Raw genomic sequence first — 26,528 nt, 5'->3', positions numbered from 1 at the left:
ACCCACAAAAAAACTAACGCGCACACACACACACACACACACACACACACACACACACACACACACACACACACACACACACACACACGCACACGCAGTCAGGCACACAATCCTGTAAATAGCTATAACTCTGTAAATAGTTTTTCAAATGTGAAATTGTTGGATGCACTTTATCGCGTGTAAATAAATTATTTTGTCATTAAAAACACATTTTCATTGTTTTTGTTCATGTTCTATAAAAGGGAAAGACACGCACACGCAGTCAGGCACACAATCCTGTAAATAGCTATAACTCTGTAAATAGTTTTTCAAATGTGAAATTGTTGGATGCACTTTATCGCGTGTAAATAAATTATTTTGTCATTAAAAACACATTTTCATTGTTTTTGTTCATGTTCTATAAAAGGGAAAGACTGTCACTAAACCCAAAATTATAAGTGCCAAAGTCACTGTTCTGCAGGCAAAACATCTTTTCACAAAAGCTTGTTTTCTCCTTAATTTCCCCGTCATTGGTGATTTGGTTGAAACCAAGGTATTTTCAAATGACAATTACTAAATAACGGAATAAGGAAGAACCATAGTTTGTTTTTTTTTTACACACACAAAATTCTGCCGGGCTTGAAAGATGAGTCAAAATGCTTGAAATCGGCTGGCACTGTAGTTGTTTTTTCAGAAAATGTTTGGCACTGAAAGAGTTTACGTATTTGCATGCAACGTTACTGAAGGAATTCCCAATATAAAAAGGATGCTTAAAATTCAAACTGTTTTACCTCTTCATTTTCAATCTTCAGAGTAGACAGGCGAGACTGCAGCTGCTGGAACCTCAGTATTAGCTCTCCATTAACTGGCGGCTGAACTGAGATCTGGCACACCTAAAAGAATAATAAAAAAAAAAAAAGTCTAATATTTAAGCCTATAATCAATTTTTCCACTGCTAATCACAGTTGAATTTGGTTTTGCAACTGAAAGCAAACAGATTATCAATAAAAACAGGGCTCTCCAACATGGTGGCTGTGGGCACCACGTGCCCACCCCCCATTCAAGGACCACATAAATAGCCCACGAGTGTCTAAAAGTAGCTAACCAGTGGAGGGAAATTATGATTTTCTTGGAATGTTGTAGAAGTGATAATTTGAAAATGTTAAACACTTGGAGCTGTAAAAAAAAAAAAAAAGTGTTGCATAACATTATTTATCTGTTTCCTGCCTTCTTAAATAATCAAGGTGATTTCTATAAACAGTCAGTCAGTGTCTAAAAATTTATTTTCATCAATATGAAGTCACATCATTGCCACGCATGACAAGTGAACCGCCTGCGTGGCAGAATTATAACTATCACCATAAATTTCCACTTTGTCCTTGATGTTTCAAGTGGGAGTCAATTAAAATCAAATCTGAAGTAAATAGTGTTACTCAAAACAACTTTGCAGATTCACGGACAATTGTCAATCTCCATCCCAAGCACCCTCACCCGCCCACGGGGAGCGAATATTGGGCTTTTGATTATATACTGTACATGCGATCTCTCGCTTCAGACTGTGGGCGCATTGCAAAAAAAAAATCCTCTCCGGTCTGGGTCCCGATATGAAATTTACCGAGGTGGGATTTGAAAAAAAAAGGAATTGAGCCGTTCAGTATGCCATAAAAAAAATGAATGAATAAATAAGTAAAGATCGGGTGCTGGTTTCATATGAGTAACAAAAAAAAAAAAAAAATTATTTGGGTCGCATTTGTCTGCAATCTGAATATAGCCTAAAAGAGGAAAAAATCACCCACAATGGATCAGGAAATAATTTCCTTAAATTGTTGGAGGAAAGGTTGTCTTGGATAATGATCTCTAAAGTATTTTTGAAATGAAGTTTCTATTTCCCAACAATAACTTTAAAGTGTATTGTTACTACATTTGCTCTTAACATTGTTTTCAACTGAACTCACCTCATCTCCCATGTGAGGCTGAAACTCAAATTTCGCAGGCGGACAGAAGGCCGTAGGGAACATCTCCATAAACCTTTGCCTGTCGCTTCTTGGGTCTAAGCTGTCTACCGCGTTTTCAATGATGTCAAGACCCTCATGGCGAGACGTCTCCAGGTTGTATTCAGCTGACAGGTACGTCCGCAGGGCTCGATTCAAACTGGCGTGGTATCCCAAATCACAGCACTAGACAGAATGGTAAACAGGAAGTAACTGTTGGACACGACCGTTGTAACCAGCTGGCCCTCTATAGCACATTATTATTCTCAGGATACAACATATTTGAAATAGTCTAAAATTAGAAATATGGCCAAAGTTTATGCACCAAAGACAATACAAACACACGCAAACAAAAACAATTTTACACTGTAAACGTCTCCATTAATAAAGAAATGTGCTGAGTCTGCAAATACGGCTCACACAGGCATCTTTGCATATAAATTCTCAAACACAAATCCTGGAGAGATCTGAAGGCTTGTGAGCAAGGCAGAGTGAAGGGTAATTTCACCACACAGCATGCTGCGGAATAGAGATCACACTTCAGTCATCTCCTTCATTCCTGTCTGGAATACAAATTCCCAATAGCTTGATAAAAAAAAAAAAAAGTCCACCCTCCCTTCATTGTATTTATCAGCAATATTACTTTTATTACAATATGAATATTACTAATATTACTAGATATACCCAAAATATGTTGCGCAATATATAATAAAGCAATTGCCAATATGTTTATCTGCAGGATTTCCGAAAGTCACTCAAAGCAATCTGCTGGCAAGTCAAAAGTGAAATATTGACGAACCACAAAAACTACCAACATATAGCCTCATACAATACACATTTTTAGTAAATTGAGAGAAAATATGCAATAACGTACAGTACTTCCCTCACTGGTTTAGAACTGCAAATCTCTTCTAAAGGTGTGTAAAACAATCCTTAACTGCGACACCTTAAAAACAAACACCCAAGCCACTGCAGCTAAAACACAACACAGATGTTGACAAAAGCATGTATTAATACTCACATCAATTAGGTCTGACAGGTCATGAATGTAGTACTTGAAAACAGATGAGTTGGTGGCTTCCAGTGTCAGGAGGTACTCATTTCGTGCTTTGATCGACTTCATCTTGTTCTCTGAGTACTTGGCTTGACGCTAACGAGAGAATTGGAATCAAGAATGAGATGTGAACAACCGAGCGTGAGGCGTAATGAGCTATGCGATGAGTCAAGAATTGCCATTTTGACCAATGAGTGTGCTTTTGTCCCTGCACACCCGGCAGAGAACAACTGTGGCAAGCATGAGCTTTTTAAAAGCAGACGTGAGTCACAAATAAGAAAAAGCATATCAGACTTCTCCTGAACTATTAGTCTTCAGCCTACACTTCCTCTCAAGCAGACTGTCGGAAGGCTGTTAGTCACCATCCAATGACCAATGCACTCTGATATATACACTCCTCATCAACTATATTTCTACACTCAACTATATGTCTACATTCCTACTTCTACAGAATATTCCAGGAAGACCAAAAAAAAAAAGCCTTTCCAATGGACATTTCATATGTTGTTTGAAAACGAGCCAGAAGGTAAACAGAACTTCCACAAATAAGCCCTCCCGGCTGAGAAATGTGACTCTCTGCTGTAATAACGTACCTTCTCCTTCATCTTCTCAATTTTCTTCACAGAGTTGCGCTTCTGGTATTTGTCTTCTGTGCGGATGCTGAAAACCGGATCTCCCCTACCGATCTGCTTTTCCTCTTGCTTTTCTGCCTCCTTCAGTTTGCTTTCCGCACTAATGCTTTCTGAGTGATACATGTGGTAGGTCTTCATCACCTGGAGAGAGAAAAGGAAGGTTGCAAGGAAAAACTGTTCATGCTTGTTTGGTATACAAAGCAATTCATGTGTCAATGAGATCTCAGGTCGGGAGTCTAATTTAAACTCATCGCTGTATGACCAACCATTTGTACAAAGCACACTAAATTGTTCTATGATTCAATTGATTCTCCCTGATCGCATGGCATTTGGTTCAAACAGGTTCAAACCTTCAACAAGCACGTGGGTTTTTGCTTCACTGCAATAATCTACACACGACAATGTACACAAGAATACTGATGGCATTAGAGAAAAGCTTTTAGTGCAGGGGGATGAATTGCATCATGTTACAAGTGAACTGTTGATTAAAAAATTGGATTGAAACATCAGCCTCGAGAGATTGTTAGTGTGCATATTATTCACAGTCACTAAGTACAGATCCATTATATACAGACTAAATCAATGAAAGTGAAACAATAAAGCATGAATATGAATTGCAGGTATTCAAGAGCAGACAAGAGATATAAATGTTCCAGACCCAGCCGTAGTGTTGTCACCACACCAACATTTTGACATCAAAATTAGGCTTGCTTCTGCTACCCGATACTTGGGCAAAACCTTTGTCATATGTAAACACAGAGGAATAATAACTGACAATTCTACAGTAACCAGACCAATGTTCGAGTATTTGAGGTGGCATTCAATATTGCCCTAATTTACTGATATTGGATCGATACAAGTGACGCCATTTTCCCTCAATATTAGTCAGACAATTATCGATCTGATAGTTATCATGAGTACTGACTATCTCTCTTTCTGGCCAACCTGAAAAGATCTTCATGCAAGGTATTCTCCAGCCAGGCTCTCTGATATCCTTGGCTGTAGCGGTCCAGTCTTATGGACGTTTTTCCCGCCCACTGAGAGCTTGTCTCGCCTCTTTTTAAAAAGCTGCAAGACACGCTTCCTTTTTCAATTTTGACGATATGGTTCTCCGATATGCCTTTGTCGTCTGAATCTTCCTCACCCCCAAAATGGTTCGACACTCTCCGCTACCACCACCTTACAGTCCCTAACCTCCTTCAGTTTACATCGTCTGCACAAAAGGTAATGCACCAAAGGGTTCAATTGTAGGTCACCCTATGTTCCAGACTCTTCTGGAGGAAAGGGTTTGTGCCAGCCATTTCCATCCTTTTGGTAAACTCCATCAAGTCCCAAGCTTTTCTTGTGATAAACCTAGCATTCAAAGTCCACACTTTCAGGTCGAGGCTCTGTGCTTTCCTCTTCTCTTTTTGCTTGTGAATGTGCTTTCCACCTCTCCTTTAACTTCGACCCACAGTAAATAAATTTCCACCACCGCCCTGCAGGTTAGCGGCACCAATGGCGGTCACTGTTAACCAAGACCACGACTGATCCAGTATGGAATTAGTTGGATGAAGGCTCATAATTGTTTGGCAAAGTTTTAGGAGAGATGCCCTTCCTGACGCAAGCCCCTGCATTGACCTGGGCGTGAAACCGGCCTAGGGTTTGAACTGTCTTGTGCTCCCATAGGGCTGCAGTTCCTTGTTGCCTTTGCAGTTTAAGTCTCCTACATACAAATAATGATGAAGACTGTAAAATCTACTCAATGAACAGTTAGGACACAATAATTGCATATCACTAAAGTGTCACTCAAATATCTAATTTTATTCTTGTTGCCAGAGTATGAGAGAAGTTACAAACGTCAGCAAATTATAGCTCCAGAACCCTTCCAAGCACAAAACTTGCAAAAACCCTCGGCTTTAACATACATTCAGACGAGCCCATCTCGTAATCTAAACATTTTTTTTTTCTCAAAATTAGTTATTTCTGTACAGCGAGAACACTGCAAATCCTAATGTGGAAGCTTTTGCCTTTGGTGGGGTTTGGCTCAACTCGCACTAATTTAGGGACGGTTGACTGACCTTGGGCAATGTACTGCACACTTACTGGTCTAGAATCTGGCACTGCTGTGTTGACTTTGCTGCTTCTTTTAGATTGACATATTTAGAGACAGACCAGACCTGTAATTACACTGGTGGGGGCAGACATACGGACTCTGGATGTCTGATGCAATAGCTTACCCGAGTGTGCATGCCTCAACATTGTATGTGCGCATGTACATCAACAAGGGCTAAACCAGGTCAAATCAACGAGTGTGTTAAGAGTGACACGTTGTATATCGATTTGAGCGTGACACACTGTTATGGTTGGAACACATTACCTCTGTTGTCATCCTTTCGAGGAATGAAATGCTTTCCTGAAGTTGTCTTAAATTCAGGTAACTACTCTACTGGGATTATCATATTTTACAAGGTATGAATTACGATTTAAAAAAAAAAAATCATATTATTGTCTGCTGTAATGAAGTAGATGTTATTAGTTGCGTTTTGGAGCAACAGCAGTAGAGACAATTTGTCAGGAGTTCTTAGTAAGGCAATGCAGGGCAATGCACTTAAAGCACATTAGCTCAAAAATGGGAAATCATTACTACTTACCGTGTATAGCTCATTAAGGACCTTCATTAAGTCTTCCTGGAGCTGAAATGCTATTTCCTTGCTCTGGAACAATAATAGAAAGAGAGGGAAAACAATGAGGAAGAACAGAACAAATTGCTTATTCAACATTTTATCTCTGCTGCTAACATTTCCAAAAGCTAACAGACCACAGACAGGCAAATACATTTTTTGAAATAGGAAGATATAGAAAGAGAACCATTCATTCAAGTTCCACTCACACCAGACAGTACATACTACAATAATGTACCCCATTTTTAAGATTATGATTCATGGTAAATAATTCTGATCTTTCCACTCCAGCTGAGAGCATGCTTCATAACAGTACAGCACATGATTACAGTCTTGGCCTGAATAGAGCTTATCAAACCCCATGACCCGACGATTTTCAGATGTTGCCTCGAGATCTGACAAAACCCCACAATTCAAGTGGAACAGACGTGATATTATCGATTCCCGAAGTAATTATCTCACCATGAAGTTGAAAAATAAATGACTGGCGGCATGTTGCCCTTTACCATTTAAACACCCTGCTTACACAAGTTACATGGTCAGATGCATAACAGGGACAATCAGACGGACGTGAAGATCCACTATTCATCACCAATAAATTCCTCATGAAAGCCCTTTACTAATTGGTAGTAAATTCTTGTTTTGGTGACGGGTGACAAACAGGAAATATTTAGGAGGGTGGGCTCAAAAAGACAAAGTAATGTTTTTATTGTACTGTATGTACTGTTGCATGAACAACTCTGTCTGCTTGTAAGGTGGCTGAGGCCTGCTTTGGCCCCACTCCAGTGACGCTCCATCTTGAGCGTGGCTCAGCGCGGAGCAGCACTTTTAAGATGATTAAAACCTAAAACCACGTAGCGCAGCTCGCCTCAGCCAAACTGGATGGTTGGGGGAGAAAAAATATCAGATACACAAGCTTGATACTCTTCCTCTTTACAGATTCCTCAGAATGCTGCACACAAGCTGACCTGATTGAATACAGAGCAAAGTGGATTCGATTCTTTCACTGGCGGGTGGGCTGACATCCGAAATTAGGGAATCACGCTGATAAAGTAGCCTATCCGCAACACCTTCCTAACCACCACAGACAATTTCCAAATCTGAAGCCTGTAAACCTAGATAACCTTAGGCCAAGCCACACACATTTGTAAATTAAGAGTGGTTAAGGGAGTAAGAATATATTACAGTGTACTGTACATATCATAAGGATCATGAAGACACAGGCCTTGACTAAAGGAAAAATCAATTTACAACCATAATTTCAGTGGACGGAATGTTTGACTATCTGTCAGCTCTAACAGTCGTCAAGCTGACTCCAATGAAAAGCCAATGGAAGTGTTCCAGAGCTCAATGAAACAAAAGGCCATCTCATCGTCACGTGAGCTGCAATGGTGTGTGAGCGAGAGAGGTAAAGACTGAGAAGAAAGCAACACTACATTATGTTCCACATTTTTTGTAAATTGTAAATCGTGACTCTCTTGTGTCCAAATCGGCTAATCCCTTTATTTTAATGGCTAATCCATGCAAGACATCTTGCAAAAAGCACAATACAAAAAAACCTTTGTGCAAAGTTATTTTCTTTTATATGATACATGTATACCCCGCATAGCCTGTGGGCGTGTGTGTTTGTGTGCGTGAAACAATTACAGTTTAATGTGACACAAGCCATTCCATGCAATTATGGTTACTAAGTACTGTAATACTAATGTAGCTCAAAGTAGACAAATTATTTGTGTGTTTTTACATACTTCATCCATCCATTTTCCAATCCGCTTATCCTCACAAGGGTCACGGGTGTGCTAGAGCCTATCCCAGCTGTCTTTCGGCAGTAGGCGGGGGCACACCCTGAACTGGTTGGCAGCCAATTGCAGGGCACACAGACGAACAAACATTCGTAATCACAATCACACCTCGGGACAATTTAGAATGTTCCATTGGCCTGCCATGCATGTTTTTGGAATGTGGGAGGAAACCAGAGTACCCAGAGAAAACCCACACAGGCACAGGGAGAACATGCAAACTCCACACAGGAAGGCCAGAGCCGGAATGAAACCCTGCAATTTCACAAATCTTTCTTCTGTCCTGCAATTTGTTCCTCAAGGGCCAACTGAGCTACACTCGCTGTAAATGCAGAACAGTATAAAACATATCACTGCCAACAGAAAAGGTTTTATAAAAAATAATAATAATAAAATTAAAAAACTTCCAAACTCTAGACAGGTTGCTGGTAGCTGCAATCACAGAACTGGTCTTCAATGGTCTTCAGTTCATTGACGAATGTAATGTGGATAGATGAAAAAGGAGGTACCACAGTAGCCACACAAAACAAATTCGGCAGGATTGGGATGAAGACAATATGAAGATTCTAGCAACTTCCACCACTTCCCTCCAAAATCATGGCATCTGAGCACACAGGGTAATAAAAAAGTGTCTTTGATAGAAGGCTGACAAAACTACACCCATCTCCTCAAAACTGTTTAAGGAGCCCACATAAGGTGGGTACATTTTCTGTTGTTTGGTCCTCATTATTGAACCTCTTCTGGGATCAAAGGCTTGGCAAGGCTTTAATTAGAGGCTGAGCAGTGTCTCGGGTCTCCCATTACCCAGACCTCCCACCCCACTGCTATTTTTCTGAACAATGTCACCGGAATTCACTGTGAAATTCAAATACAAAAGCACTATGCAAAGGTCTGAGGTAATGGTATTACGACAATGCCATAATGACCATGCATCACGAGAATGTTAGTAGAGTTTAGACCTCAGCCACTAAAGTGAAAAACAAAATTGTGGAGTGCCACAGTTGTGTTTGTCTGTAAGGATGCAGAACCAGACAGACAGTGACAGCGGTTGGTGCCATTTCAGATGTCATGGCAAAAATAAATTCAGTATTTGAACCTCAACCCCAATGGGTTCTTCCTTAAACCATGAACCATCGCCTCTCCAAAAAGCCTGGAGGAAACCATCATGGAATGTTCTGTCATTTACTCTTTTACTATGACCGCTGTGAAGAAGATCCTTTAAAAAGCTTTAAAAACATCTGCTCAGGCCTGTACACAAAATGTTTGTTGATTTTAAAAGGTGTTGGATAATACAGTAGGTGGAGAGACTGGACGGGTAACAGCAGTAAAATCTGTCAAGTGACTGCATCACACCAGGTGTCATTAAAAGATCAGTGATACTGAAAACACCTAAGCAAATGAAAACAACAATTTCCTGTTTCTCTCCTGTGTAAATGAATGAAAGGTCCTTACCTCAACAAGGAGGCTAAATGTTTATGGTTTGAGCCGGAAATAAAGACGGAATGAGAGACAGACAGACGAGATAGAAATAGTCACACAAGCTAAACTGACATAAAGGCATGCCTCCAAGGCAAAACCACTTTGTAATTTGGGTATGTGGTAGCTCATGTGACTCCAACGGCAAAGGAACTCATAATCCACGAGGGAGTTGTCATCTTTGTGGTGGGCCAGGACCGGTTTTGGTCATGAATCTGTGGTCTTGATGCAGTGGGGTAAAGACCTAGTGGTTTGAAATTAGGCAGATCTAGACTGCATTCTCACATTGGAGCCGCATTTCATAAAACATTAATTCAAATATAGTACATATAAACACAGTATAATGTCCGAAATAAAAGCAGAAACTTCAGAAAAAAAAGATCATCTTAAAATAGCTATTTCATAATTAAAAAGAAGACAACATTACACTGACTATTGCAGTGTCGCACTTGACAGTGTTTTTGCATTTCGTGATACATTTGAGTGACACTCTTGGACTTAGGCTTCACTGAGGACCTTTGTCGTTCCTGTGATCAAGCTCTTTTATACATGGATGCAACTTTTTAAATATATTGTAAAATGTCACGTATCCCCTTGAAGTGCCTTCATACACCCCCAGGGGTACCACTGATTTAGTGCATGTTAAAAAATAGAAACATATTTTCATTATATACCCTAACTAAGTAGATGACTGGAGTTGGATCGTAAAACTGGATGGCTCCAGTGGCGAGTTTAAACCATTTGTTTGTCTAAAAACAAATGCCTCGAATGTTTGTTGTCACTTTGTGAGGAAACGCTACAAATATGCACATGAATTGATTGATTGAATAAAGAGGCTTTGTCTGTATATGTGGGAGTTTTCAAATTTTACCTATACCACGACCCACATGAGGAAAAGCAGCTTGAATAATGGATGGATGTACACAGCAAATTTCGTAGAGTACATTTTACTCTAAAAACACGATATTTGATCCCAGTCTAAACAGAGTACAATTTAGTAGTAGAGGCATGACTCAGGTGATAGAGCGTCTGTCTTGTAACTTGTAGGTTGTTGATGCATTCCTTAACCCTTGGGTGACTTTTTCGAAATACACGAATACTATGCAAGTCAAATTTACTCACAAATTCTTCTTGTAAAATTTACTATGAATTGGAGTGAAAAATTATTCCTAGTTAGAAATTGTTTTCAGTGTAAAACATACTCTAAATCAGGGGTGCCCAAACTTTTTTGACCGAAGATCTACAAGCAGAACACTTAAAAGGTCCTCTCTGAGACGGCAAAAGGTACAAGTACCGGCATTTCTCCAGTTATAAGATGCATTTTCCAAAACTGTTGGCAAGGTAAGAGAATCCACCAGTTGTCATTCATACAGCAGAACCCATGGCACCATGCAATTGCAGTACATCAGCTTTGGGTTCAAGGCTCTCATTTGACACTGTGTAAGTAAATTTGTGAGTAAATTGGGACAGGATCATCATTATTTCAAGACATGCTTTGTGACATTTTGTTTTGGTGGTGTGCCAGAAGATTTCTCAAATTCAAATTATGCACAGTACCTTGGCTCAATGCAGGTTAGGAAACATAATTTAAACATGTGTTTTCCAAAAAGTGACAAGGGAGGATAAATGCTACCTACAACCCAGGTCTCAACTCCCAAAATGAGGGTATGGCAGTCTTTAATCTTAATATATGTAATCTTATATATTTATTAATAGATTTTTAAAAATATATTTGGTTTATTTTCCATTTTATGTACCGTACCATTAACCTAACAGGCAAAAAGTGCACTTAAAAGACCTCACCTTCTTAAGTAGACGTGTGGAGTCCTCGCTAATCTGCATAAACCTCATGATGACATTGTTCAGGTAGATGTCACTGAGAGTGGCGTGGTCCTTACTCTCCCTCCTCACCTGGTTGAGCAGCAGGTACCAACAGTTGACAGCGGACAGCAGATTTTGGTCTTTTCTGGGGGGGAAAGGGAGTTTTGAATCAGAACACAAAGTTCAGGTAGTAGTCTGTCACGGTTTCTCCATGAGTACCTCCAAAAATATTAGGCCCTGTAAGACGTGCGTCATCGGCCTCCCTTGGTGCTTAATGTCCTAGATACCATCATTTCTGGCTCTAAAAGTCCTGCATATATTACAAGGACAGCACTGATAAGCATGGAACAGTAGTGTCCATGACATTTCTGGGGCACAGCTCATGCCGCTTTCTGAGCCAAGCAAGCTTTAAACACTCTTTGCGGCGTGAATGTGGAAAAGCTGCGAGAGTACTATATTCCAAAAAGAAAGTTAAATCCTATATAACAGTATGTCACAGGAGTTATGGATAATATGTCACAGCACATAGAAATGATAGTAACCTGACAGGAAAAGTGCTTTGCTACTTCCTGTGCTGCCTCTCCATATTAAGTGGTAGGATATTGTCCAGGCCAGAGTGAATTGCGGACCAGCATGTGTTCTGAGTCCTGCAGACTCACTTCCTCTGGCTTAATCTATGACAGAAGAATATTATTATGAATACATGATGTGTGTATGTTTGAGTGAGATTTTTAAGGATGGATGAGAGGTCAAGTCTTGCAGGAACCATATGGAGAATCGCCCCTGCTCTGACCACACGTGGGCAGTTTGCACAGACAGGCAACACTTGTCAACACAACAGATATAAAACTGAAATTGGCCAGTAACCTTGCCTTGAACCTTTCGCAATGCCACCTTATCTCCTGCCCGGGCAAAAAGTAAGCATTCCTGCATATAAATATGGTAACAGAAAAACTGCTGAAATCTTCATTTAAAAAAAAAAAAAGAAGCAAAAACAGGATGTAAATTCCAGCTGATAAAAACAAAGGCAGAATGATTAATTGGTGGTGCATCCCCCCACACGTCATATGGAAAGGCGGGGAATGAAAGTAAAAGAGCAGAGGAGAGTTGAAGAAGGGAAGCAGTCAAATGTTGAAATGATAAAAGACTCAGTATCACACACGCGGCCAAACAGCAATTACAATAAATCCTGACTACATTATGAATCAGTCGAGAGCAAAACATCTACTCTGCAGGAAAGACAGCACGTGTGTGTGCCTGCGCCTTTATTAATTCATATTTGCTTTTGCACGTGCCGCTGCATAATGCCCAGGTGGCCGGAGACAAGAAAGGGGACCAAGTAAATCACAAGATAGTCAAAAAAGTTACTTGAAGAGTAACACTCCTAACCTCCCTCCATTTTGAAGTACTCATTATGTAAGATGTGGGTTTGTTAGCAGACTTTGTCTATTGAGGAAAATGGATAATGCAAATTATCAAGACGACTAACATTCCCTGTAATGACAAAATTTGGAGTTGCTCACCCGACATAATACTGTACCAGGAAAATCTCACTGTGTCATCATTTCCTCTTTGGCTTGGGCAGGAATTGGGTCAAACAAACAGACAGGCAGATAGACAGAAGGGGGCATTCGATGCAAAAATTCCTGTCCACATGGGGCATGGAAGCAGTGAAAATCGCCACAATGGCAAATTGTTGCCTGCTGTTTGAATGTGTGTTCTAGTCATTCATGTAGTCTAAATCCAGGAAGGGTAAATGCCAAGAAAAAGTGGGCCCATACGAAGGGAGGCTGCTCGCAGTTAAGGATTGCCACGTCACTGTGCAGGTTATTGAAGCATGTGATCTTATCAAGAGTAGAGACAAAATGGCAAAGTCCTCTAGTAGCGCACTGATAAGGTCTACCATTAAAGAACCGCAGAGGAAGCTTGTTACATGACTGGACATTTATCTTCAATCTTTTTTCTACTGAGCTCCTGTGTGACATCATTATCAAAACAATGTGCAGCAAATACTTTTTGGGGAGGTGAAATCAAATTCCATAAAAATCCCAAAGTATACAAACAGTGTCATACACATCCTGTTTGTGAATATGATAAATAATTCGGTAATCCTTGTCCGTTGCTGAACCATTCAACACTCCCTAAAAAAGGCAGCAAAATACAATATTTCATAGCATGCATTAATTCGGGTTGCGCAGTTTTATGAAAAATGTAACTGAAATTTTTGAGTCAGATATTACGGTTTTCATTTGATATTTAATTTTGTGGAAATCACACTTCAGACATTTACATCAGATCATCAAAACATTAAAAAGCATTTCTGTAATAATGTTGTCACCAAAACAGGATGTGAAGCAGTGCTATCTCAAGGTTTTTAAATTGGAACTACTCCTTGCTGTCATACATAAATGTGTGATTATCCATCCATCCATGGACAAAAAGAAAATAAAGAAGTCTTTCTTAAAGGAAAACTACTGCATGAACATAAGATTGTATGTCGGCTTTTTCTGGGGTTTTTAAAAAAATATTTTTGTCATAGACTTAACTGCTTATCATGGCATCAATTCAATCGCTTCACAGCAATAGTATATATCGCGATATAAACACTAAGTGTACAAATTATTGTGGAAGTATTTCTCAATGGGTTATTTAAATGTGAAAGATAACTATTTCCTGGTAAAAGGGGCCAAAAGTATCAGACTTTTACTGATCTCTAGAGCTGAGTGAAAAAAATTCTTCTGTCATGATGTAGGCCATTTTATATCACAATAACAGTATCTCACAACATATTTTCAGTTATTAATAAATAACTCCTTTTTCAATACCAGTGCCGTATTGAGGTAACTTATATATATATATATATATATATATATATATGATGCAGTTTTGAGACCAAGTATGTCATTTCAATTTTCAGAATTGCAGCTCTACTGACAAGCCCCGCAGGGTCTCCCCACAGAACGAGAATGTTGCTTGTCTAGACTAATTACCCAGAAATCTAGCTGCTCATTGTGATGCTATTTTAAAATTTTGCTGCTGTGCCAAGCTGAACTGCCATAGGAAAACGGAGTCAAGGCTACAGCCCGAGTGAAAACTCATTTTTCACACCACAGACAAAACGTGTCCAACAAAAACAAGCCACAGAATGCGAACACAAAGGCTTCACTGTGTTCGTGCTGTTTATCTGGACACACAAATATAGACCTTTGGCTTTAAAGCACACAGGAGGGTTTTTAATGCTATTTAAACTTATTGTATTTGTTTAAGAAATATGCTCCTGTGACCAGACACCATGTGTGTAAACCACAGCGCTCGATACAACCAGTCCATTAACTGGTAGCACACAGCTGCTTGAGTCATTGAAACTTCATACAGCAAGCATAATGTATTTAGAGGCTGTCAGAAAAAGTATACGTTTTATTTTTATTCCCTCCACAAGTTCAAACAATATGCTAATGCCTGCCTTTTTCAGAACACTTCATCAGTGCAAACTGGGTCGAGAGAGGGAGGACGGCGCAAAAATAAAAGGAGACCAATTGCGGCAGTTAGCACCTTCTTGAGTTTTATTCTGCAGTCAAAAGTACGAAAAAAATGCTTTTACTCTGGTCTCTGTACAAACCGTGTTGAAAAAAGTTATCATTCTTCAACTGCAACGCATTTGTTTGATGATATTCAAAATAAAAGCGGGAAATTCGTTTGAGAATGTTGTAGGGGGGAAATACTTTGTTCTGTATGTGCTATGATATGCATTCCAATGATTTTTTTTTTTTTTTTTTTGCAATAACAAATTTGGCCTCTAAAACTGAGCACTGGAAGGGAGACTAAAAGCACAAGGGCAGATGCAGTGCCTAATTTTGCGGCGGATTCAGGTTTTGTTCAATTCGTGGCATGACCACACACGCCCGCAGACACATGCGCACCCAGTGGCCAATGTGACAGCATAAATTGAAGACACACACAAAGACTTGGTGAACTCACTTGTATTGTTGGTGGTCCTTTGTGCTTCGAGTCTTGGCCATGAAGCGTTCAGCCAGTTTCTCAAGGTTTCTGGAGTATTCCATCTCAATCTCCGCCTTCTTCCTGAAGAAATCCTGAAGGTCCTGCAACAGCTGGACCCTCATGTCCGTCTGTTGGTCCATGCATTTCTGCTGCTCCACTAACTGGGTCCGGATCTCTGATAAAGAAGAAAGAAATACAAAAATTGGCACACAAGTGCAACATGGCAAGTGTCAAACTTCAACATTGTGATTTTAATTCATTCCGTGACTATGCTCGTAACTCAAAACAGTCATATTTCAAATCATCTTTAACCACTGAAATAGAAAGTAATTGATCAATTACAGCACCACCCATGTCTGTCTCTTTTAAGAATAAATATTGTACAACACAAAACAACAAAAACAGAATAATAAAAAAAATTAGTTCAACAGTTTATGCACCATGACTTAATGCTGTAATTTGTTAAATTGTGCTGTTCCTTCTGGTGTGCCTGCCTTGGTCACATAGAGGCTGTTTCAGATCACGGCAAAGAGAGGCTCAAATGCGAGTGGGGCTTTATTCCCCGATCAGTTACGAGGGACCCACTCAGGCTGCTGCGCTCTCTGCTTCACGAGTCCCACACGGAGGGAGCAGAGTGAAAACTAATGCCTAGGTCAGACTTCACGAGTGTAGACCGATTTTGACCTGACAGACAGGTCACAGATAAATGTTCACTGTCATGACTGATTTTGAGTTGTCTTGAAGTGTCAAAGCCCGTGTAGTGTGATAACACAGCGCGATTGGTCGTCTGGCGTCTGGGATGCTTCAAGACTACGATGCAGGAAGTCTGGCATGTCAGAATTCTTGTTGGTCTTGCCGCATATATAGAGTGGCATGTCCTTTGTGGCCCCACGATTTGTTCCTAGGCATTTACCAAAAGCAAAATGGAGCAAAACACCCGTCACTACCTGACCAGCGCACTCTAGCTCAGTTTTCTGCCTGAGATATGTCGCGGGACACAAGTGCTGGTACATGCAGAAGTTTGGCTCCATAGGAACAACGAGCACATGGCACACTCCCATACTACTACTACAAATCGCAAATACCACACAGTTTTGCATCAACAGTCATGGTATGTTGTAGTCAGACAAACTGATCGTAACCCGCTGCATGCCACAACTGTAATCGCAGAGCAGCTGCTCTTCTGAAGTGAATCCATTCATCCATTTTATCCTTTGTAGTCTAAAATGTGTCTGGAGGTCTACACAGAGTGATGAGGGATTTGTGTATGGACAGCGTGGTTGGGGTAGGACATGAAAGTCTGGTACAAGTCCTTTTAATTAAACAAGACTAGTGGAAAAAAAAAATAAATGCACCTGAACAATGTGTGGACAAAAGCCTCTACTGTACACGATACCAATAAGCATGCAGTGTTTCAAATATTCTCCATCGAGAAATAATCTACACAAGCTTGATGATGTTTCATAATGTGACATTGTTGTCCTGTTGACAAGAGAGAATAGTGACTTGCGGAAATAAAAAGGGACATAAAACTGTCAGCAACAAATCCAGCTGACTGATGGAGTTAGAATGTGCCCCAAAAAACACAGTGTTAACACAGACAATGAAAGAGCACCGTTTGGTCTCTGTGGAGATCAGGTTGGATTATAGGCTCTTTGTTTCTGTACTGGATGATATCCAAATATTCCACATTTGGCCACATCACATAATTCCCACAGCCACGGTCATAGGTGCAAATACTGTATGTTCAAAATAGCATCGATGCCAATTCTACTGTCAAAGAAACTGCCTTGTAAGCTATATGGGTGCTATTCCACAAGCTTAAGCTCCAGAGAAAAAGGGCTTTGGAAAAGTTGGCCAACTCTTGGTGTGCCAGACACAGCATTTTTCTCTTTCTACCTTTTTGGAACGTGTCCTTCGTTACTTGTGGTAAATGTGGGAATGCATCGTAAAAAGACTCGAGATTTCTTTTTAAAGCTTTTGTTCATTAGTCTCTCCCAGCAACGACTGTATCTGGGACATGTTGCACCACATCAAACATGGGTTGCATTTCCAGTGTTGCTCTACGGCGGTACCTGAAATAGCAGCTGGAAAACGAGTGTGGTTTTTCCACACTTGCATCTTTAGTTTGAGAATGAAAAGTGCATTCTTTGCTAAATCTGCTGAGATAATTGTCCACTGTTAATCAATTCATAACAGTGAAATATGATTTAACTAAATGATTCTATTACGTGTGTAAAATGCAAAATACATCTGATTCAAGTTGCCAGGGATTTCATGTCAGTATTTAGGTCTTGGATTGGCGTCATACTATAAAGTTTCAGTGACATGTTCAAGATCATGAAGATGCCGGAAAGATAGCAGATTAAGATTACTCAGACTTTGAGCGGCATGGCTCAGAGGTGGAGCGGTCATCTCGCAACTCAGAGGTTGTGGGTTTGATCCCTGACCCTCGTGACCATGTCAACGTGTCCTTGAGCAAGATACTGAACCCCCAGTTGTATCCTGATGCTGTATCAGCAGTAGGTGAATAAGACAGTGTTGAAGCGCTTTGAGTATCCTGTAGGTGGAAAAGTGCCATCCAAGTGTTACCACATTAGACCATTAAGCACTCAAAGAGACTGAACGATCAATCCCAGACTGCAATTGCTCTTGGCGAATGGCTTCAGGACTTCGCAACAATACTGGAATATCAGCAAATCACACCAGATTCACACAATAGAAAGAATTAAGAGGAGCTGCTACAATGACCAGACATGTTTTCTTCCAAAGGGTGTCATCAACAAAAGTCACAAGGTATCATTAAGTTGGTAGGGGAAATAAACCATTCCTCGTGTCTTTGGAAAGTGACAGAAATGTATCTTGTGCATCTACTGGGTCTGGGCACAACTTTTGATATACCCCTCTTAAGGCTCGCAATAACTTGCTCATCAATGACTTCATTTGAAGAGCAAATTACACATTTGTGGAGCACTTTTTTGCAGGTTAATCCCAGGGACCTGAAGAAAGGGTTTTATTTCCCAATAAAAAGACAAAAATATATCGGTAATAAAAATATAAAAATATAACAGGGAGGTTGAATGTAGGGCTGCGGCTACTGAAGACAGTATTTAATTTTCCGACTGAAAATTCTTTAAAATAATCGTGTATCACAAACAACCACTTGGTTTTATTTTTTACATGATTAACAGTTGTATTTTTTCATTTCACAATATACATAGCAGCAAACTGTATGGCCGTATTTACATGACCATAAGATGTACTTTGAAGTCTTAAATTTTCTCCAAAATGGACGCAGCGCCTAATAATGCGGTTTGCCTTGTGTATGCTTTGAGTTCCAAAATCTGTGAATGCTGTTATGTGACTTCAATGAGGGGTTCGCGCTTGACTGACTGATGTTGTGCCGACACGCTGCTTACAGAGAGGAAAGGCGGACGTAACTGAGGGAACCTACTATGTTTGATTGTGAACTTGCCCAGCTGTTCATTTCGGATACAGAAGACTCAGATTTTGATGGATTTGAGGATGAGGATTGGTTGAAAAAATAACATACATTGTTAAATACTTCAATAAAGTACAACCGAACACAGTTTTGCTCCTGCTGTCTTTTTAAAAGCATACATGTGTGCATGCATGCTACTTTTTATTGATTTTTTTAGGTTCTGTACATTTTACCACACCTGCGTCCAATAATACAATGCGTCTTGTGTAAGTGTTTAATACAGAAATAGCACCTGTAACTGACACGACACCTTATAATAGTGTGTGCCGTATGGTCGTGACAATACGGTATACAGTACAGTATTTTAATGTTTGATATAGTTACTTTCAGAGGGGCAAATGAAAAAAAAAATCAAATGTAAAAGCCTTTGGGCAACTTTACTTGAGCAGCTGCTAGCATTTCAGCATGCGAAAGAATACAGAACGTTCAAGGCTGTGCGTAAAGGACACATTTCTCTCTTTATTCTAGTACAAGTTTTAGAAGTGTTCAAATTCAAATGATGAAACCTTGAGAGGAAACAGTTGAAATATTAAACTACAGTGACTTGCGAAAGAATTCAGACCCCTTGAATGTTTTGACCTTTTGAAATATTTCAGGCTTTAAACATAAAGACAGAAAATCTGAATTTTGAGGATGAAGAATCAACACCAAGTGGGACACAATTGTGAAGTGGAATGAAATTCATATATTTGAAACTTTTTTTTTTTTTAATCGAAAGTGGGGAGTGCATAATTATTCTGTCCCCCTGAAGTTAATACGTTCAACAAGCCTGGATTTGATCCTCTCGTTTAACATGGTAAATATGTTTTTTGGTCTTCCTTTTAACAGCATTATGAATGGTGGTTTATAGGGACCTGGCTCAGTAGCCAACTGGAATCAGCAGTCTTGATAGACACGTTTTCATGACAAAGTGGTGATTTACACAGACACTGTTGAAGTGTCACTTATCAAGATGGAGAACTAAGTCAGTACAAAACCAGAAAAGGCATATTCTAATTAAAACCAGTCAGAGCCAATCATTTTAATTTGACACAATAAGCGTTCTACTTTCTTGTGTGCTACATTCCACAACAGCAATTGCAACTGGGATGAACCAGATGTTTTACAGCTGTGCAAGCCATTTGGGCACATTTATGTAGTTCTCAACTTGACTGAATCAGCAGTGAAGCAGCTTTGTTCTATTGAACTAGCAAACGCACAGATATCCTAACGCAAGGAAATCTCATGCATTATTTCTGATTTGATTTGGGCTGTTAACTAATCGTAAGTGGGTTCTAATTAATGCTGCATTACGTTCAAATATGGCCTGTAAAATACAGGAACCAAATATATGGTGTATGTACCAATGACAATTTTAGTTTTTAAAGTTTGAGTGCACTGTAATTACCAGCAACATCTACATCGAAACCTATTACTGGCTCTCGCTTCGGACCAGCAACTTCCTTTCCTCGCCAGCTTCACTTTAGAATACTTTCAATTGAAAAAGCGATTTATGGAACTTGAGATCCCGCAATTACAAGCCATTATTTTTAAATTATTGTTTTTTTTCCTGGCCTTTCATCTTGTGAGCTACAGAAAAAGACAACAAGGCTATGTGCCGTGTGGTTGTAAAATGCTGTAAATTGATCATTCCAATTTGGAAATTTTACAAACCTGCTGCACAAGTGGTTATCAATGACAGCCTCTTTAATTCTTTTCAAATTGGCCAATCTTGCTATACTTGTGCCTATCTTCCGACAAGTACCTTTGGGGATATAATTTTCTGAAGACGATGATCTTGGCGTGAATAAAATGTGTATGAATACTTCGTAGGAACGAATCAGTTCATTATCATTCTTTTGACAGCTTCATACGCATTCCTGTCTGCAGTTGGGTCAACAGTACGATTCTACTTTCTGGCGTCTCTCCTGCCGGAGTCTAAAAAGTGCAACAATAGAGCACAAGTTTGCATGGGAGAACAGATACTGGACATTCAAAGCACAAACCCAGATGGGAAACATCTGCCTTCCTTTACTATTTGAGCTATACAAATTTAACAGCAAAAAAAAAAAAAAAAAAAACAGCATCCCTTGGTCATGTGTTTTCTGTCCCAACAGTGAGCACCACTTGCTACACCCCTCCCATTACCTCGCCACAAAAGACAGCGTCTGACAGGATGTGTGGTTTCTGGGCCTTTGATAGGGTTAAACCAGCAGAGGAGCAATAGGGCTCTGGGAGGAACAACCCTACTATTCAAGACCATGCCTGTAATTCCAGAAGCAAGGGCATGCACTGCAAGCATGCTTTAAGAAGGATAGTGGGAGATGCACAGAAAGAATGAAACTTATTCATAAGAAATCCAAAAAAAAAAAAAGAAAGAAAAAGATTTGCAGTTAAGACAGTCTTTTTTTTCTCAAGTTCTGAGTGAAACTCTGGGGGTTCTTTTGTCTTTAATGCTCACTAACGGTACTTACTTCTGTTTACATTAACTACCACGAGACTTTATTTTCCGAGTTAGCCGATTTAATGATGGCCAGAAGATTGAGTACACGGCACCATGGACCCTTTCAACCACACAGGTGCAGAAAAAAGTCTCTCTATCCAAAATGATTCCTGTCCTTATACTGTCTTAACCTTGACAAAATTGAGGCAATATCCTTGTTTTCGTATTCATACTTTTTGTGATATTTTTGTTTGATGGTTGACTGTGATATTTTTGTATTGTAAAATACTGTAGATACCTGGACAAAGGTTGGGAAAAGACTGATCTAATAATTAATCAATTAAAGATCAAGTTATTAAATATGTCTTGTACGACATAGCAATTTCAAGCAAATTGTCATCTCAATCTTAGAAAGGGAGAGTGAATTTGCACCCGAGTCTGACGCAACATCTGTAGAGCCAAAACTGCACCAAGAACGCATAATAATGAGGCTGCCTTGGTCGTGAGGGGCTGCTGCAGTGCAGCTGAATTTGATGCTATAAACTGAGTCATGGATACAAATTCATAATCCATTCCTCTCCAGAAACTTTAAGATCACCTAAGAAATCTGGGAGCAGAAATGCAAGTTTATGCTATGTTGATGACCATGCAACAGTGCAAACAAAATCACAGAGCTATATTTTTAATGTAGTATGAATTCAGCAAACTTGAATAACCTTTTCCTCACCAGGCATTGATTTTAAAGACCAAGCAACAGCTAACATAAAACAACCCACTCCTTCGTCCTCGCTCATGTTTCAGACTGAGTGACCCCCACGTCATGTACATACCCCACAGCTCAGCCAGTCCCCTTTAAGGCACAGCCAGCAATGATTGATTTTTTTCACAAGGTATCTGCAGTGAAAACTAAGCCTTGGGGAATGTCCACAATGACGACTTCTTTTCTCAGGGGGAACCGGAGACCACAAAGGGCTGAATGATTAGCTCCGACATAAACTACTACAGAGAAAGAGAAGATGAGAGAACAAGGCTGAACTTCCACATAATTATAGCATGTCACTATGGAGGAAGTGACAGAGTTACACACTGTCATCCTCTCGCACCTTGCCTCGGGGAGCCTTTAACGGGCAATCATCTCCCATTTTCTAAATACCAGCAGCCAACTTGAGAGATGACTCTCAAACAAAGAGATGTAATGCCTTCTACTAAGAAATGTTTGTCACAGTATCTTATTGAGGGCCTTTGTAATCGTTGGAGCATGATCACCAGCAACAAGACTGGACAGGTGAAAACTAAATGGCGGTTATTCTCATAGACCAAAGCACCACACAAATCCACTGAATGTGCCAGGATTACTGCATGAGGTCTGAGCCACAGCTCGAGAATGTGATCGACTTGAGGGCAGCTGTTCTGAGCAATGGACAAAGGGAGAGAGGAGAGGAAGGAAAGACAGAAAAGAACAGGCAGATCAGCTTTCAGTGCTCTGTCTCACTTCACTACAGCGAGCAAGACTGGGCCTTTCTCTTTCCTGCCTCCTGCAGAGCCAGGAGAAAGAGACCAGCCTTCCTCGACTGCATGAGACAAAAGCAGTTACTGTATGTATGGGGAGCAAACCACACCAGATTAACTGATGTAGGGTACTTTGGTACTGTACCCTGATTAGAATGTACAATAGAGCTCAAGATGAGGGATGAAACATTGATTGCAATGAAGTAAAATAGCAAAGTGATTCCACCCCTATAATTATGCTTGTTCAGATATTGGTAGTACATTTAATGCATTCATGGAGGGTTTTTTTTTTTTTCTGTCCGAGTGTGAAACGTCTCACCGTCTTTTACTCCTGTTATGAAATACATTTATGAAAATGTATTTCCGTTTCAAGATAATGCTCACTTAATAGTTGGAGACCCAACCGGTTTTATACATTTTGTGTTTTACAACAGTACTAAACAGTATTTATAATTTCACAAGTACTTAATGATGACATGGAAACACGACCAAAATGCACCGAGCGGGTACGAAGAGTGCGCCGCCGCATCAATGAACGAGAGTTGTCGAGGAAGCCAGAGTAAAAAGTAAGGTCCTCAATAAAAATCAATTCGTGCTAGTTAAGATAGATATCCATGAAACTAACAGACTACACATCCAGACTCTGATATGTATTCATTTATTTATTTATTTACGGGAGAAGGATTTACCCTGGGCGACACAGTGCACGACTGGTTAGTACATCCGTCCTACAGTGTCGAGGTCATGGGTTCGATTCCAGGCCTCGGCCTTCCTGTGTGGAGTTTGCATGTTCTCCCCGTGCCCACGTGGGTTTTCTCTGGGTACTGGACTCCGGTTTCTTCCCACATTCCAAAAACATGCAGAGTAGATTAATTGATCACTCTAAATTGTCCGTAGGTGTTACTGGGAGTGCAAATGGTTTGTTTGTGTAGCCTGCACTCCTAACTGGCAACCAGTTCAGGGTTTACTTCTCCGACTGCCCGAATATTTATCCTGACACACGTCACGGTGGGGATCCACCTTCTGTGGGACAGTGGATGCTGATGGCTTCTCAAACGATTGTTCAAACGTTTTTCTTCTGTACGGTGAAACACTAATACTACAATAAATACATTTAAAATAAACTCTGAAAGCTCATTTATGAAATTAATTGCCAAAGATGAACCAAAGAACATTTTTGCTCCAAGTATAGGTACTTTAGTTTGTTTTATGAACATGAAATGTAGTTAGTTGTCATTTTCTTAAAAGCACTCTAATTTTTATTTTCGCCGAATTTTTTTTTTTGTTTTACTTATTTCATTCGATTTCATTAACTATAATAACCTTGGCTCTGACTAATTTGAGCGTTAGAAAAACATGGGAACAGGGACACTAGCCTTTTGATACACTGTCTGATACTACTGCACAAACTTTCATTTTGCAAGTACCTGTAATTGGAACCAAATAATACATCGAGATAGCAATAAAAGCCTAAAGACTTTGTATGCATTCCTGCATTTAGTAAAAGAGAGTGAGGAGGGAAGCTCGTCCAACTGAGGACTGAAACAAAGGTCGGGGATTTGGTGACCAAAAGGGTCAAGTAGTTCTGGACAAAGAGTCAGCAAAAGGAAGTCAGTGAGAGAGGGAGGGAGCAGGAAAGACTGAAGCAAATGCAAGTTGATAGTTTATAAAATGCAGTAAGTTACTTAATTACTTAAAGACTTGATTACTTTATCAATAATTAGCTTGTTATGTTTGTTAGATGATAGCTTAGTTGCATTATCACTAGAGGTGCAGTTATTAATCAATTAAGTGGTAACTAATCAATTATCAAATTAACTGATACTTATTTTGAAAATCAACTGATCATTTAGATCATAGGTGTCAAACTCAGGTCCTGGAGGGCCGCTGCCCTGCATGTTTTCCAAGTCTCCCTGCTGCAACACACCTGAATCAAATGAACAGGTTCAATGTCAGGCTTCCGCAGAGCTTGCTGATGATCTGATCATTTGAATCAGGTGTGCTGCAACAGGGAGACTTGGAAAACATGCAGGACAGCGGCCCTCCAGGACCTGAGTTTGACACCTATGATTTAGATGGCAACCCTCGTGAGGATAACCGGTTCAAAGAACGGATTGATTAACCGTTTGAAGACCTTATTTTCTTTAAAATTGTCCAAATCCTCAAAATTTCAGCCTCTCAATACAGTAGTTAATATTTCTGTAGCCCTCCATAAAAGCACATTTTATGAACTTTGTATTGAATTAAAATAAAAAAATTGCAAACAATCTTCTTTTACTTTGTTCAACAATGATCAACCCTTTTGCCCATTTTTGATTTGCCCAAATTTGAATGTCCTGTTTATGAATATTGGGATGGAAATTCATACTTTTAAAAACCTAATTCATCGACAAAATAATAAATAGATTAATCACTTATTGAAGTAATCGTTAGTTGCAGCCCTATTCATTTTATTGATTCGTTTCATCTATTGCATAATGGCTACCGTATATGACTTGAGGGCCAATGGCGGTAAAGTGATTGTTACTCATGGAAACAGCTGAGGAACACTGCACAAGAGGGATGAAAAATGGAAAATCTTCAGAAATGCAAAAAATACACATTTTATACAAGTCCCCACTCAAGCTTTATGATTAATCCCGCCAAGAGACACTAATAAATCACAATGAAAATAATATCTCTGCCACAAACATGTATCAACATTTTAGTGGCTCGTCGAGGAAAAAAAAAAGTTGGAATTTACAGACTTAGACAAGGGAGAGAAACTCCAGAAGAAGTCAAAGTTTCATCATGCATGACTATTAGCAACTGGAGCAGTGGAACAAGGCTGACAGATCCAAGTCCAAAAGCTTTATTTTTTTTCTTTTTATTTGACTCAGAGTATTCCATAGTCACGTGCCCATGACTGGAGGCTACAGATGGGCGACATATTAGTTTGTTTTATGTATAATCATTTGATTTTTTTTTGTTGTGGACAATAAAAAAAGTACCGGTAATTAAGTTGCTTTCCCCCCCTCCCCCCTTTTGCTGTGGCGTACTTTTCGCCCCCATGGGGTTCCGTAGTTTCTGCTCTCCCAGTTGTTTCAGCAACATGGGTCTGGCAAAATAGAGTGAAACGTGTGTTTCCAAAATGTAAGTAGTTTTGAAAATGGATGGATGGAGTAAGGTCGTCGGCTAACTGGTCCCGAATCATCTCGTCTTCCATGTGGCCAAATTTGCAGAGGCTCGCCAAGCGCCACAGGTCGGCAACAGAGTGATGTACCGGTTCGCCCAGGTGCTGGCGAAAGTTGATCCGCTGTACTTTAAACTCTGTGGAGCAGCGAAATGCCCAGCCTATAAAGCTACACAGTCTTTATACGTACATCTGCACTGGTCCAAGAGTACGAAAAATTCGTTGCTCCTCGCTGCCTAAAGGAAGTCCTGCACCTAAGCCAAAGTGTTGGTTGGTTCAAGCCAAAGGTTTTCCACTTTAATTCCTAGAGGGAAAAAATTATGTTGACTGATTGATAAAATATAAACCAAACTTGTTTTGAATGTTGTGTCATTTGAACTGATTGATTTCTTGAAAAAGTAGACGGGGAGAAAATTGGAAACAAAAAATCTTATTTCAATTTTTTGGTGGAAAAAGTCTTGAGATTTTATTTTTCGGCAATATCGCCCAGCCCTACTGGAAGCATATAA

General features: G+C 39.8%; 1 protein-coding gene across 10 annotated transcripts in view; it reads right to left on the bottom strand.

Moving 5' to 3' along the window:
* The window catches only part of srgap1a (SLIT-ROBO Rho GTPase activating protein 1a), a 60,612-nt gene that overhangs the window by 26,030 nt on the left and 8,054 nt on the right, over positions 1–26,528 (bottom strand). For 9 of the 10 annotated variants that reach the window (XM_019894193.1, XM_019894194.1, XM_019894195.1 and 6 more), the window contains exons 2-8: positions 15,394–15,589; positions 11,398–11,560; positions 6,290–6,352; positions 3,618–3,797; positions 2,992–3,120; positions 1,935–2,156; positions 771–872 (exon numbers count right to left, since the gene is read on the bottom strand). In XM_019894193.1, the coding sequence (XP_019749752.1) occupies positions 771–872; positions 1,935–2,156; positions 2,992–3,120; positions 3,618–3,797; positions 6,290–6,352; positions 11,398–11,560; positions 15,394–15,589 (1,055 nt within the window). Of the gene's footprint in view, positions 1–770; positions 873–1,934; positions 2,157–2,991; positions 3,121–3,617; positions 3,798–6,289; positions 6,353–11,397; positions 11,561–15,389; positions 15,590–26,528 lie in introns of those variants that run through there. The other variant, XM_019894199.1, reaches the window with a different exon arrangement.

Source organism: Hippocampus comes, unplaced genomic scaffold (assembly GCF_001891065.2).
Source record: "Hippocampus comes isolate QL1 unplaced genomic scaffold, H_comes_QL1_v1.1 scaffold104, whole genome shotgun sequence".
NCBI lineage: Eukaryota > Metazoa > Chordata > Actinopteri > Syngnathiformes > Syngnathidae > Hippocampus > Hippocampus comes.
Note: the sequence above shows the minus strand (reverse complement) of the source record. Positions and strands in the feature narration are given on the sequence as shown.